General features: G+C 41.6%; 1 protein-coding gene across 1 annotated transcript in view; it reads right to left on the bottom strand.

The window, feature by feature from the left end:
- The window catches only part of NMNAT2 (nicotinamide nucleotide adenylyltransferase 2), a 128,790-nt gene extending 119,687 nt beyond the window's left edge, over window positions 1–9,103 (bottom strand). The window contains exon 1 of the mRNA XM_066361699.1: window positions 8,922–9,103. Coding sequence (XP_066217796.1) covers window positions 8,922–9,006 — 85 coding nt within the window. The 5' untranslated portion in view covers window positions 9,007–9,103. The remainder of the gene's footprint in view (window positions 1–8,921) is intronic.
- Between the last annotated feature and the right edge of the window lie 6,841 nt (window positions 9,104–15,944).

The following is a 15,944-nucleotide window of genomic DNA, read 5'->3' on the forward strand; positions in this document are numbered from 1 at the left end:
CATACATATTTCAAAAGAAATATGAATAGTTATTGATGTAGTTTAATGTCAGTGCAAGAGCAGAAAGATACTTGTTTGAAACCCCTGAAGGGTTTAGAGCTGAAAACAAGTGTCAAAGGAGAAGCTCTCCATGGTCCTTACTCTTCAGACAATTAAGCCTGTGGAAAATGAGTAGGCACATGGTCCAAATTCTACAAAACCGTGGAAAATTACACTAGGGTGAAATGCGTTCATCAAATCTAAAATACTTGAACAGGACCATCCACTGAAGTAAAAAGGGGGTACATCCAGAGCCTAAGTGAGAACCCATCGGAGAAGTAGGAGTTTGTTTGATTGTTTGGGTGGGTTGGACAACAGTATAAATTTTCACTTATTTACTCCTTCGATAGATATGGCCTGAATGATGTTCAATGGTTCCATTTCAAAAACAAACAAATAAACAAATGAATAAAATCATGAGAAAAAAGAAAAGCCCTCCTTATTTCAAAGAGTGATCCAGAAATAATAACAAAAATTTAAAAAAATAATAACTTTTAAATGTTTAGAAAAAAAATCATGGGGGTAGGTCCCTAATAAAGGGGACACTTACATTGGGGACACAAGACCCACATCTAAAAGGTGCTTTCTCTGCCTATCCCCCTTGGGGAGCTCGCTGAGAGTGCTGGGGGAAGTCTGAGCTCTGGCAGTGCCCCCACCCATTTTCTGGCTCTCTCACCTCCTGTCTTCACTCCACTCATCTAGCAAGCTCCTTGCAGATTCCTTAGTGTGCTGTGCCAAGTGAGGTCTTTCCAGATCTCTCTCTCTCAGCCCAGAATGTATTCTCCATCTTCTCCACTGAACAGCTCCTTTTTCCAAGCTCATTCTCACAAATACCTGTCCTGATGGCCCTCCCACTATATCTAGAGTGATAATTTCTTCCTTTACGCTCATACTTGACTTCATTCTCACCTCTTTTAGAGCACTTACAAGAACTGCTCTGTCTAGTTTGTTTATCTCCTTTATAGGAGAAAATCTCCCTAAGGCATGGGAAGGAGTGTCTTTAATTGCCATATCCCTGAGGACTTGCTGGTGCCTGAGGCCCATTCACAACTCAATAAACATTTGTTGAATGAATCAATGGCCAATGAGTCCTTTCAGGTCTCTACCCTCCTGCAGCAGTAAGAATATAGACTCAAGGTAAGGATGGTAAGTAATTCTAACATTTTATTCATTCAGACATTTATTTAGCATGTGCCAGGCATTGTTCTGGGAGCCTGAGATACATGAGTAAGCAGAGTAAATGAAAATCCCTGCCCTTTGAAGAGCTCACATTCTATCTGGGAGGCAGACATTAAAAAAACATGACAAGCCCGACCAGGCGGTGACGCAGTGGATAGAGCGTCAGACTGGGATGTGGAGGACCCAGGTTTGAGACCCCAAGGTCGCCAGCTTGGGCGTGGGTTCATCTGGTTTGAGAAAAGCTCACCAGCTTGAGCCCAAGGTTACTGGCTCGAGCAAGGGGTTACTCGGTCTGCTGAAGGCCCACAGTCAAGGCACATATGAGAAAGCAATCAATGAACAACTAAGGTGTCGCAACAAAAAACTGATGATTGATGCTTCTCCTCTCTCTGCGTTCCTGTCTGTGTGTTCCTATCTATCCCTCTCTCTGACTCTCTCTCTGTCTCTGAAAAAAAAAAAAAATCCAAAAAAACAAAAAACAAAAAAAAACCCATGACAAAATAATGAAATAGCATGCTTTGTTAAAAGGTGATAAGAGGTAAACGCTTCCATGTATAAGATACACCTTAATTTGGGGGCCCAAAGTTTTAAAAAAAATGTATTACATAAAGTTATTGAACTCAAGTTTTATTCATCATAAAATTCATACAACTCTTCATCACTGTCAAAACTCCCATCCATTAGCTTGTCTTCATCTGTGTCTGATGACGAATCCCTGACTTCAACAATGAGCACAAAAACAAACATGAAAAAGCAGGAAGTGCAAGTAAAAAAAAATCTACAACCACTATATGAGATGCAGCCAGTATTTAGACCCCACATTTTTCGGAAAAAAAGTGCATCTTATATGTGAGGAAATACAGTAAGTAGAGCAGGGTAATGGGGACTGTGATGTGTGAGTTATGATTTTAAATTGTATGATCAGGGAGATAGAACCTGCCCAATGGACAATGAGAAGTTTCTATTTGGGCAAGGACTTTCAGAAGGAGAGTGAATTAGACATGAGAATATGTGTGGATAGGCACTCCAGATAGATGGAACATTCAGTACAAAGACTCTAAAGCAAGAAGGTCAGTGAGGTTGGCTAAGAATGAGTTACAGAAACTCATGTGTGGATAGGTGAGGGAAAAAGTTCATGAAAGCCTTGTAAACCAATATGATGACTCCACTCTGAATAAGCTAGGGAGCCATTGGAGGATCTTGAGCCAAGGAGCAAAATGACCTGAGTTATATCTGGCTTCTATTTAAAAAGAATCACTTTGGCTATTTTGTTGATGATTGAGTGTTGGAGCCAATGGTAGAAGTAAGGGGATCAGTTAAGAGGCTACTGCTATAATTTGGATAAAATATGCCAGGAGTTAAAACCAGGGTTATACATGGGGGATATGGTTGGTCCTAGTTACCGGTAGGTATATTTTAAAGCTAGAGATCCAAAATCTTTGCTGATATAAATGGGATGTGTAAAGAAAGACAAATCAAGCATTAGTCTGAGGTTTTTTACCTAAAAGACTGAAACAAGAGAAGCACTATAAGTATTTGGTCTTATCTAAGGGCTGTATTTCACTTACCCTCTTATTAAATAAGGTAAAGACATAACAGCATGGCTACCCGCATGGAGACAATATAATGCAGAAGAAGGATTAGGAAAGAGTGGTATGTGGGGTTATCATTCCAAGGGTTAGCTTCTGAGTCTTGCTCCCCTTCTACCTCCCCATCTTACCCCTTTATCTCCAGAACTGCAAGAATTTTCCTGGTTGGCTCACTTGTCCAGACCTAAAGAGAATTGTGCAATAGATTTTAATGGTAAACAGTTTAATGGTAGTAGAGTTTAAAGAAACTCAAATAAGCTTAGCTTCATCATTAAAATGATAATGAGGAAGATGTTGATGCTGATAGTGTTTGTAACATTTGCCTTTGCTGCACAGTTCATAGAGGAGGACGGTGCCAATGTCAGGAGGATGGCCTTAGTCACCTATGTAAGCTGTTAACATCTTTTTTGGGGCTAAAATATTTCTGGAGCTATCTGTCAAACTATATCCAAAAACAGTAAATGCATTCCATGCAATTGAATGAATATAATTGGGAAACCTCTGGGAATGGAAAACTTTCTCCTCTGTAAACTGATGCTATATTTACATATATTGAGATATGGAACATATGAATAAATAAAGTAATATATTCTCTATAAAATGAGTTCCTATATCCCAGTTCTCAGTCTATTATATCAAATCCTTAAAAATTACTTTAAATGTCTTTGTGAGTTTGTTTTTTTGTTTGTTTGTTTTTTGTGACAAAGACAGAGAGAGAGAGACAGAGAGATGGACAGATAGGGACAGACATACAGGAAGAGAAAGAGATGAGAAGCATCAGTTCATTGCAGCACCTTAGTTGTTCATTGGTTGCTTTCCATGTGTGACTTGACTGGGGGGCTACAGCAGAGCAAGTGACCCCTTGCCCAAGCCAGCAACCTTGGGTTCAAGCCAGTGACCTTGGGCTTCAAGCCAGACACCTTTGGGCTCAAGCCAGTGACCATGGGGTCATGTCTATGATCCCACGCTCAAGACAGCAACTCCCCACTCAAGCTGGTGAGCCCGCACTTAAGCCGGGTTGAGCCTGAGTTCAAGCCGGTGACCTTGGGGTTTGGAACCTGAGTTTTCTGCATCCCGGTCCTATGCTCTACCCACTGCGCCACCTCCTGGTCAGGCTAAATGTCTTTGTTTTCACAAAACTTTGTGTGTTGAGTATTAGGTTGGTTTTTTTTTAAGCTGGTATTGAAAATATATTCAATGCATTCCTTTGTGTTCTTAAGATATTTTTGAGCAATTCAGGATGATTTGAAAGCTCTTTAAAAATGGATGAGAACTCTACTAGAAAGTGTATATTTCACAGTATCATTAAATATTTATTAAGCAACCACTACATACAAAACTCTGTAGTGGTGGCTGAAAGGACAATGATTTTCTAAAACTTAGACTTGATTTTTTTTTAAAGAAACACTTTCAAAACTGAGTTTTCATTCTTTCTCAGTCATATATAGAGTATTTTTATAACTATGGCCTAACAGATAGTAGACATTATCTATCTAATTTTGATAAAATCTAAACTCTTTAACATGACTTACGAGCCTTCATAATTGATAGATTTCCACCTAGTTTTCCAGTTTTAGCTCTCATTCTCCTTCTCCTTAAACCATCCTGAACTTTCTTTAGTTCTAATATGTTATGTCATCACCCCAGCCCTTGTGCCTTGTTGATTCCTCTACCTGAAATCAACCACGGACAAGTGAAAGAAAATGCATTCACTTATTTTTTTATTTGTTTAACAATTATTACAGAGCAAATATGCACTTTTGGCCCTGGCCGGTTGGTTCAGTGGTAGAGCATCGGCCTGGCGTGCAGGAGTCCTGGGTTCGATTCCCAGCCAGGGCACACAGGAGAAGCACCCATCTGCTTTTCCACTCCTTCCCCTCTCCTTCCTCTCTGTCTCTCTCTTCCCCTCCCACAGCCAAGGCTCCATTGGAGCAAAGTTGGCCCAGGCGCTGAGGGTGGCTCTATGGCCTCTGCCTCAGGCGCTAGAATGGCCCTGGTTGCAACAGAGTAACGCCCCAGATAGGCAGAGCATCACCCCTGGTGGGCATGCCGGGTGGATCCTGGCCGGGCGCATGCGGGAGTCTGTCTGACTGCCTCCCCGTTTCCAACTTCAGAAAAATACAAAAAAAAAAAAGCACTTTTAAAATAGGCACTGTAAACATAACAAACAATTTCCTGACTTCTGACAGCTTTCTGTATATTAGTCATAACTCAAATTCATTTGATTTCTTGTTGTAGCAATAGGGCTGCATTCCCAATTCCACAACAAATAGAGAGAGCTCTCTTCATTGCCCTTTAAGAGAAATAGAATCAGATCATGTCTCTTTTCAAAAGACCCAGTTGTTCAAAATAAAAATATTTTGAGATAGAAAAAATGGGAAATCCAGTTATTTTGCAATCATCAACAAACAGGATACATATCTGGTGTGATCAAGTCCCTCATTTGCATTATATTTTTATGGCAAAACTAATCTGATCAGTTCTTTCTGACTTTTCTTTTTAACTTGTTATCTGATTTCTCAATGGTGGGTTTATTGACAAATATAACAATATAAATACAAAGAGAGTTATACTGAAATATCATCTCTACATACATAATAACCAAAAATGTGCATGTTAAAAAAAAAAGCTAGTGTAAGGTTATCTTCTTATGCAGTAAGGTAGATTCATGAAATAAAACATTGTTAGTTTATGAGTTTACTTTACCAAAAACTTTTATTCATCTCTGAAAACATTTCAGTTAGAGTATGTAGATGTCAAATAGTGCTACACAACTACTAATTTTTTTCTATATGTTTTTATAGCCACAAATAGGAATAATATCTACTCCTCTTTCAGAGTAAAGGGAAAAGTTTATTTTAAAATATTTTACAAATATTGAGAACCATGCAAGTACTACTGTACAGAGATAGTGAGACTTTAGTTCTGAATTCCACTTTTCTTTTTATTGACAGTCTTTCTTTCTTTGATTAGCAATTGGATTTCAAAATACAGAAGCTCTATCAAAAGTATCTAATGTCAAAGTTCTGTTTAGGCCTTTAAAAATTTTTTATTACAAATTTCAGGCACCTTAATAAAGGTTAGTAATTTTATTGCATTAATTATTTCTGCATTGTTGGGGAGAAAAAATTTTAAAGCCATTTACAAAGAGAAAATAGTTCAGGGATAAATTATTTCCTTAAAGATGGGAAAGAGCTCTTAAGGAAATGCATATTTAGGAATCTCATTTAGTTGATGGCCAATTTGCTTCTAATCTCTCTTAGTATATGTTTGAAGGAATTAGAGTTCATGGAATGAATCATGCAGTCAGTTGATTAGTGAGCACTTGTTTTGCCAGTGGAACCAGAAAGTCTCAAGTCTGCTACACACTCTCCATGTCATTTAAGCCACTTAAGAAAGTCCCTTAGCCTCTGAACATCAGTTTTTCATTTGTAAACTGGAGATAATGCCCCTGGCTGGATGGCTCAGTTGGTTAGAGCATCGTCCTGAAGTGTAGAGATTGCTGGTTCAATCCCTGGTCAGGGTACATATAGAAACAGATTGATGTTTCTGTCTCTCCCCCTCTCTTCCTTCCTCTCTCTATAATCAATAAAATAAATATTTAAAAAAGTAACAAACAAACAAACCTGGAGATAATAGTGCTTTTTTGCGTTCTTGTTCTCTTTTCACATGTATATGTATTAAATCCTTTATTAGGTTATAAGATCCCTAAAGGCACAATGAGCCTACCACATCCTCTTTCCACATTGTTCTCTAGATTACATGTGACTAATGGACACTCAAAAAGGTTTTGTTGATAGATATTCTCCTTTTCATTTCCAATAACACGCAAATATTCCCCACTGTCAAAAGTCTCTTTTTACCTATTTTATGCCCAAACATCCCTATTGTAACTTATGCCTATTTCCACATGTTCTACCCTCTAAAATCAATAGGAATTGGCAGGTCAACACTGACTTAACCAAAACCTTTATCATTGTCACCAAATTGTCTTCAGCTGCAAGTCAGAATCCTTGTTTTTCCATCTCAATCTGTCCCTCTTGCAACCCAAAACGAGCAGAATTAGCTACATCCTCAGTCGCAGGTAGGAAGGAGTGACTGCTGGCTCACTAAAGATTCCTAGAGCCACGAGTTCCAGGGGAAAGTCCACCCTTGTCTGGGCAACTGCGAGGAATGCCATGCAGCAACATAAAATGGTTAGAGGAAATGTGGACAGAGAGGAAATGAGGCATGGCTAAGACCAGAATCAAAAGAAAGTGAAAGCAGTCCTGGCCTACTGCTGGGCAGAGGTTGACGGTTAGATCCCCAGTCACGGCACATACAGGAACAGATCAATATTTCTGTATCTCTCTCTCTCTCTCTCTTTTCCCCTTCCCCCCCTCTCTCTCTAAAATCAATAAAATAAAATGTAAAAACGAAAGTGAAAGTACAATGTTCCCAAGGTTCTGATAGTTTCTTTAAAAACTGATGAGACCTTGGTCCTTATCAAAAAGTCTTTATTTAGTAAGCAAGTTGGCATTAGCTGCTAATAAAAAAAAAACACCTTTAAAAGCTGAAAGGATGGTGAGGAAGGCATGATTGCCTCTCGGTCTTCCTCCTTGGCTCCTATAATGTGCCTACCTGATCTGCCCTGGGCTCAAAGTAATTCTATATTCTTTTCATCAGGTTTTTAATAAGCGAGCCCAGTTCAACGTACCTTTAGGTTTAAAGAGGAATATTTTCAGTGTAAAACCTCTCTCAGTCTTTGCCGATATGATGTGGCTTTCACTAAAGGTCCCTACGAGAGCTCAGCAATCCTCAGGCTCCCGGTAAACACGTGTGTCCACAGCCAGCTCCTGCAAACCCTGAGTTTCAGCACCGCCGCCACTGGATAGCGCCCCGCTAGCCGCCGATTGGGCCTCCCATCTTCATTCATTCATTCCCAGCCCGCTCATTCTCTTCTCGTTTTCCTTTGTGACAGGAAAAAAAAAAAAAAAACCTACCCCAACTTCTAACCTGTTTTCATGCCTGCTTCTAAAGTGACCTCGGCGCGCGTCCCTCATGGTGTAAATGCCCTCGCTCCCACGCCTTTGGGTCCTACCCCAGCAACAGCAGAGCGCGTGGCTTACCTACCGGTGGCCAGTGATCTCTGATACTCAAGGATTGCCTTTCCCTTGCCCCTGCTAGTCCCAAACCAGCAGGATACCTCGCTCACTCACTCTCTCTCCAAGCCCCAAACCTCCAAGAAACCGCGCTACAATACGCTTTCTCCCTGCCCCAACACGCGCGCAGGCGCGCGCACGCAGGTGCGCACGCGCGCACACACACACCACACATACAGGCAGACACTCGCACGCCGCAAGCCTCCCGGGTGCCATCGCAGCCCTGGACAGAGCCTTAGCCAACTTGGGTCTGGATCCATCAACACCGGCTTACAAACAGACGCCCGCAATAGCCTCCTCGCCCCCTCCCCTTCCTGGGTAGCGGGTCTCCGCAGCCAAGCCCAAGCTGGCCAGTCCCCCCACCCCAACCCATTCATTCAGCTGTCCGCCTCCCTCAGGCAAAAGACTGTGCACTACCCTCAAGTGTTTCGCCCCTGAGCCTCCTTAATCATCGTCCAAAACCTAAATTAATCTCCTTGGAGCCCCAGCCCAGTTACTGGTGTGTTGTGCATGTGTGTTTGTGTCTCAGATGCACATACATCATTTAACTCCTTCTAGCTTTCCGCCCAGCCTAAACAAACAGCACGTTATCTCCAACCCCCCCTCCTCCCTTCTCCGCGCCCCAACCTCTGCCCCATCCCGATTTTCATCAGCCAAGTAGCCAAACCACCGCACAGCCGCACCCCAGGTCTCGAACCTCGACCTCCCACCCAGTCCGAACCAACACTCACCTTCATCCCTGCCCCTCCCCCACCCCTTGGCTCCCCACTAGCTGGGTCTGGTCCCAGCAAGTGATGTCTGCGTCCCCTCCCGGGAGCCCAGAATAGAGGGTCTGAGGTCCGACCAGCTGGATCAGCCAGCGCACTCCTCCGAAGGGCCACCCGCCTCCCCGCTCAGCCGCCCAGGAAAACCCAGGTGCCTGGGGAAAGGAGAGAGGCAGAAGCAACCTCCGGGGGTGGGTGGGAGGACTCACCGAACATCTGAATGTGCCCTTTGGTGATGGGATTGAAGCTCCCGCAGGCAAGCAGGATAACGTGGGTCTTGGTGGTCTCCGTCATGGTGTGGGTGGGCCCCTCGCGCTGGTCCAGGGGTCGCTTCTCTTTTTGTGTCTCGATGTCTGCAGAGGGAGAAAGGAAGGCGAGGCTCCGGCGTTGGATGCTGTGGACTCCAAGGAGCCGCTCTAGACGCAAACCGCGTCACTCTCCGCCTCCCGTTAACGCTTGCGTCTCCGGCAAGATCCGAGACTGCTTTTGTACTGTTCTGCTCGGTCCTTCTCCTTTCTGCCTAGCTTCTTTCCCGTCTCCCGTCCTTCGTTTCTCTAGCCCCAACCCACCGCACTCCATCACGCTTTCTTACTGTTTATCTACAACACGAAACGTGGTACCCAAGTCCAGAACCACGAAGACTTCTAGTACGGTGTGAGCTCTTTCTGTCTCTTACCCCTTTCTGACTTACCTTTTCTCCCTGATTCTAACATTTTTCTTGTCCACATCTCCTTTCTCTAACATCGCCAACTCCAAAAGTGTTTGATCTTAAGAACTACTTCTTTCTCTCTTCCTCAGAATTTTAAAGTGGGAAATGACGAGTGTTCATTTTAGCAGTATTTACTTCTGCCTTTGTTTTCGTCCCTTATCTGATAAATTTTGAACTATTGAACTGAGTCAACAAATAGGGGAAAACTCCATCCTTCCCCTGGTCCTGTTTGTGGTTTGAAGCAACGCTATCAGATTGGGGGAGCATGGATGGGGCACAATTAACCATTAAAAAACGTCTGATTTCACCAAAGCTACTGAAGATGAGACAAGGATTTGCCCATTCAGCGAATGTTTTTTGAGTGGTCACTGCTGTGTTAGGCTGCGTTGTAAACCTTGCCGATGAAGCAAAGTCCCCGCCTTCATTAAGTTTACATTCTACTGAAAGGAGATAGACAATACACAACAGACAAAGAAAATATCAGGTGGCAATTGTGCAATGCTCAGTAAGTGGATGCAATTTACTCTCTGACTGTGAGTGGAGAAAAGGGACCATTTTATATTAAGTACTTAGGGAAGGCCTCTCTGAGCAGGTAAAATTCAAACTGAAACCTAAATGACAAGGAGTTGTTGGTACACATATTTTGAGACAAGTAAAGATTTATTGTTCTCAGAGAAATGAACAAAGGCCAGCGCAATTAGAATATATGAATAAAGGGGAAATCCTGAGAAGATTGTACTTGTGATCAGGAGCCAATAAAGTAAGGCTTATAGGTCAGGGTAGGGTTTGAATGTATTTCTTGGTAACCATTTTTTAAAAAATGTATTTATATATTTTAGCTAGAGAGAGGACAAGAGGGAGGGAGGGAGAGAGAGAGAATGAGAGAGAGAGAGAGGAATTAATTTGCATTCATTGGTTTTAGAGAGAGAGGGGACTAGAGGGAGGGAGGGAGAGAAAGAGAGAGAGAATGAAAGAGAGAGTTAATTGTGCCCCATCTGTGCTCTCCCAATCTAAGAGAAAGAGAGAGAGAGAGAGAGAGAAGAATTAATTTGCATTCATTGGTTGATTCTTGTGTGTCAACTTTGGCTTATCAAGAGGATGCTCTAACCAACAAAGCTACTGTGCTACCGGGCCAGGGCCTGGATGTTTTTCTAAGTAGAATAGTTTAGAGAGGAATTGAGTAAGGAAACCATTGGAGACCTTCTACACTGGGGAATGCTTCTAAGTGTCGTCACACTGGGACCCAAGTTCCAGGAAGACAGAAGCTCCTTTGTTAGGGAAATGCCCTATGTATCTCTTCATCTGGCTGTTGTTTGTATCATTTAATGTCCTTTGTAATAAATGGGTTGTCTAGTTTTTAAAAAAATAGGACACCATTGAAGCTTTTAAGCAAAGGAGTGATTAGCAATTAACTTTTTAATATATATATAAGACCATTCTGGTTGCTAGGTGGGAAATAGGAAGACAAGGAAAGCATTGTGAAATTGCTGGTAGGAGTCTAAGCAAATGAAGTGGCCCTCATTCTAGGATTTATAGAGGTAACGATGGTGAGAAGCAAATAGTCTCAGGAAAAGTTTTATATACAGAGTTTATGGTCTTTGCAGATAGGTTAGATTTGGAGAATGAGGGAAAGAGAAATCTAAGAAAATGTTTAGAAATTTGGCTTAAACAAATGAGTAGATAGAGATTGAGAAAGATGGGAAAAGAAAGTTTGAAGAGTGAGCAAGTGTTCTATTTGATATAATAGATAGACCTAATAATTCTTCTGTTTAAAACTGGCCTTTTACCCTGGCTGGTTGGGTCAGTGGTAGAGCATTGGCCTGATGTTTGTATGTCCTCGGTTTGATTCCTGGTCAGGGCACACAGGAGAAGTGGCCACCTGCTTCTCCACTGCTTCCACTCTCCCTCCCCACTCTCTGTCACCCTCCCTCAGCAATGGCTGTATTGGTTTGGTTCCAGACTATCAGCCAGAGTGCTAAGGATGGCTCCTGGAGCCTCCACCTCAGGTGCTAAAAACAGCTTGCGAGCATGGTCCCAGATAGGCTGAGCATCCTTTGCAGATGGGAGTTCCCAGGTGGATCCCGGTCAGGGTGCATACAGGAGTCTGTCTCTCTATCTTCTCTCCTCTCACTTGGAAAAGAAGGAGAGGGGGAAGGCCTTTTAAAACATTGAGGTACAATTGACATACAACATTGTATTAATCTTAGGTATACATAATATATATGTGTATTCACATATATATATGTGAACAAAATGGTCCACAAGTACAAACATTTACCTTTTCTGGACTTCATGATTCTTGGGTAAATTGCTACCCTATATTAGGGGGTTAGTCATTGTTTGTTATCCAAGAGCATACGATAGGCATGCAATAAATATTTGTTAAATTACGCTAAATAGCAAATCAACTCTAATATGTATAAAATTTCTAGTTTAAATACAAGAGTCCTAAGAATTGCTGTATATTGATAATGGCGTTAACATCTTCCCTGATATGAAATGCAGATGAGTAGGGTAGAAAAAGCAAATGTTGAAGGGGGGCTGACTTGGGTATGAATCAATGACACTACCTGGCAATTAACATAATTATAGTTAAGCAATAAACATTTATTGAGATCTGTCATGTGCCAGGCACTTAATTAAGGGGCTTTGAACAGAACAAAGTTTCTGCTTTGATATAGCTCACACTTTAGAGGGGAAGACAGACCATTAACGAAAGGAATAAACCTAATGGTAATAAATACCATAATGAGAAAGGAAGCAGAGTAAGAAAAAAAGAGAAGAGAAATCCTCTTTTACTTAAGGTGATCAGGAATGGCGTCTCTGATAAGAAGGTATTTGAGCAGGGACCAGAAGGAATTAAAGGAATGCGTCACTTGTTAATTGTATGGTTTTGGATAAATCATTCACTGCTAAGTTTATTTTGTCAACTGGAGATACATGCTCTGTGTACTATACAGGGGTGCAGTATGAAACAAATTAGACCAGGTGTGAGTAAATGACTTTTTAAAAAGGCATATTGTCCACTTTAGGTCAAACTTCAAAGATGTTATATGCAAAACATGTATTTTTTGGTGTTTAGACTTTTTTTTTTTTGGTGACAGAGATAGAGAGACAGACAGGAAGGGGGAGAGATGAGAAGCATCAATTCTGTGTTGTGGCACCTTAGTTGTTCATTGACTGCTTTCTCATATGTGCCTTAACCAGGGGGCTACAGCAGAGCAAGTGACCCCTTGCTCAAGCCAGCAACCTTGGGCTCCAGCTGGTGAGCCTTACTCAAACCAGACAAGCCCATGCTCAAGCTGGCAACCTCGGGGTTTCAAACCTGGGTCCTCCACGTCCCAGCCCTATGCTCTATCCACTGTGCCACAGCCTGGACAGGCTAGACTTTTTTTTTATTGATGGCTTTATCAAGGATGTTTCTGAAAGATCCAATCTTAGAGGGTAATGGCTTTGGGAATGCATGAATATAATGGGGATACACACACACACACACACACACACACACACACACACACATCTCCATACCAATGAAAACAAATAGCCAAAAACAAGCTAACAATAAAGTCAATGAATTTATTTTCAGTTAATATTCCAAGGCTGACTTATAGAAATAGGAATGTCAACTCTTACATAATATATGTACCTTAATATATATAGCAAGCTATTCTTAGGAGTGCTTATTTTAACTTAGGCAATATAATTTGGTCCAATATTTCAACTTTCCAACACCTGGGTAATTGCTCTAGGCTGAAAAGGAACCAGAATCCGTCCCCCGCAGCCTAAACCTTGCAATCTGCTCCAGCTAGCTCAGTTTCCAAATGGCTCAAGGCAGACAGTCCAACCCACAACTTTCCCTGCTATAAATATCTGTTCTGATGGGCAGGCTTACATGTCTGTTAGGTCTATATAAATTGTACATGTGTAAAGTCTAGCAGTGTGGATATTTATGATCACTTATATCCCTATTTACCTAGCCTGGATTAATCATCCATTTGCATCACAAATCAGGGTGAAACCATTCCATGCTTATGAAGCTGGATTCCAAAATAATATTAGGGATCATCCTCTAAAGGAAGAGCGAAAAGGCACACAGACAGATTTGGCATCTTCAGTCTGAGATCAAGTCAGATATTGAATATTTATGTTTTCCTGGTTAAAAAAAATATTATTCTGAGAAATGACATGACTCTCTGAGATTCTCTACAGCTCTCTGTATTTGCTTAGTCCTCTCTCTTTTGCTTTCTCCACTTCTCTAAGATAAAATATCTTCAGGGATACAGCTAAAATGATTGGCATTACTTTCCCTGTCTTCTTCAAAAGCAAACATTTTTATATTTGTGGAGTGAAAAATGTCCCTAGATCAAGATCTGCCTTCCTTCAGCTCTAAATCCCCCAAATCTCACTCAGATTTATTATTTCTCTAACTAGTCAAATCATATTTCACAGGTGAAAAATATTTCCCAAATTTAGAACCTGGTTAGCAATTATAAACAGTAGAGCAATACTACAGGTACCACAGTAGTATAAAGGTCTGTAATCAATAAGCATCGTATACCATCAAGAATAACAAACTTCTTCTGCTCAGATATTTGCTGATTTATTCATCATAGCTTCTTTCAGAGATTGGGAGCAGGGGTGTGTACAAATAATTTTCATCTTGCGACTAAAGAGTTCACTACTTATAAAGTTTTCCAAGAGCAGAAATAGGAGATAGAAAAATCAGTTCTATCAGACTTAGAAGGATGATAATTGATAAGAAATCAAAGTATTCCTTGAAATGACATGTAAGAATATTTCTGCCTCCCTCCTTGAAGTCACCCAAATGGAAAACATATTCAGCTCAAGGAAGTCTTGAATAAAAGTCAGGAAACTTAAATACAATTTTTTTTTCATTATGTCAATACCTCATAATTTGGTTGAGTCAGATCTAACCTAGAATTTAATCTCATGACTCCCCACATTTATGAGATGTAGAAATTAACAGTGATGCAGCTGAGCCACTCAGAAATTATGCCAGTAATAACCAATTTCAAAGGAAATAAAGGCATAAGAAAAGATTTACACCAGCTGGACCTGTTGGTTTCAGGCTTTGTGGCTGTAATCATTCTGCTTGCTGGCGTTGAGGTGACTGAAGGTTGGTAGCTGTTCATTTTTAGATTTTATGAGTTTCTTGTATTACTCGGGATTATTTCAGAAATCCATAGCAGACACCCCGTTCAAAGTAGTTTAAGTCAAAGAGAGAATTTATTAATCTATGTGATTGGGAAGTTGTTTTGTATTGTTTTGAGAGGGTCAGCTGGGGGAGGCACAAGGGGAGGCCCAGGTGAGGCTCAGGGAAACAAAGTGTATTATTCTCACAGATCCTAGAGACAAGAGGTATGACATGCCACCTGGGCCATGTGCAAGAGCACCAGGCTGGTCAAGAGGCAGAAGGCAAGAGTGAGAACTTGGGCCACCATGTTTATCATGGTTTCCACAGAAAGGGCAAGGCCAGGCAGAGTGAACAGTTTAGGACTGGCTAATCTGAATAATTTTGGAAGGCTTTGGGCTACTTAGCAGTTCCTAGTTGCCCGATACTTGGCCCTAGGATGACTAAGGCAGAGAAATATTGCCTCCTGGAGTTTATGGGCCAGATAGTAGAGGTCTACTCTGGATTAATTTGCATATTCAAGGTATGCCATTTGCAAGGCCCTTTGCTATCTCTAAAAATGGGCTAGCATCACAATATATAAGGGGGAATATATGTATTTATTCTATATAATTTTTTTAGAAGTCTAAAGGGTAGATCTAGCTTAGGTACAACTGTATCCAAGAATTCAGATAATATCAGCAAGACCCCGTTTCTTTTCCCACCATCTCTCAGCCTGCTTTCCTTTGTGATTGCTTTATCTTCAGATGGGCGCTCTCCACATCAGAGCAAGGCGGCTCCTGGCACCCTCAAATAACGTTGCCCTTGCAAATCATAATCCCATTGAAAGAGGGTACATCTTTCCCAGAATGCCAGTAAAAGTCTCCAGGACTTTTACTTAGTCCTACACTGATCCTGTGCCCATCCCTGATCCGTCTGTCTCATTCTCCTTCTCCCCCACCTTCTCCCTCTCTCTTTCATTTCCCTCCACATGGTTTGCTGTCTGTGCTGTTTCTCAGCATCATCCTTTTCTCTGTATACAAGCTTCTCTGGAAGGTTCTTGGTACCTGCTGCTCCATAAGAATGACTTGGATTTTCATGACCCAAATTAAGCCACAGACTAAACATGGCCTCCTGTTCTCGCATCCACTGACCTCAGGTTCTGTGTCTGGGTACAGTCTGTAGAGGAAGTAGTCTGTTAGCTCAGCTTGAGTCAGGTGACTAGCTTGGTCCACACATCAGGGACCCAAAAAAGGTCTGCCTCTGCCCCTCTTCAATTGGGGTTGTAAGGGGTTCTAATACCCCAAACATGCCCCAAAAGTAAAACCATAAAAAATAGGTCCAAGAACTAGAAGAGGAATGGTGAGGATGGTGTGACATGATGTCTTTCAT

This window comes from Saccopteryx leptura, chromosome 2 (genome assembly GCF_036850995.1).
Source record: "Saccopteryx leptura isolate mSacLep1 chromosome 2, mSacLep1_pri_phased_curated, whole genome shotgun sequence".
Taxonomy (NCBI): domain Eukaryota; kingdom Metazoa; phylum Chordata; class Mammalia; order Chiroptera; family Emballonuridae; genus Saccopteryx; species Saccopteryx leptura.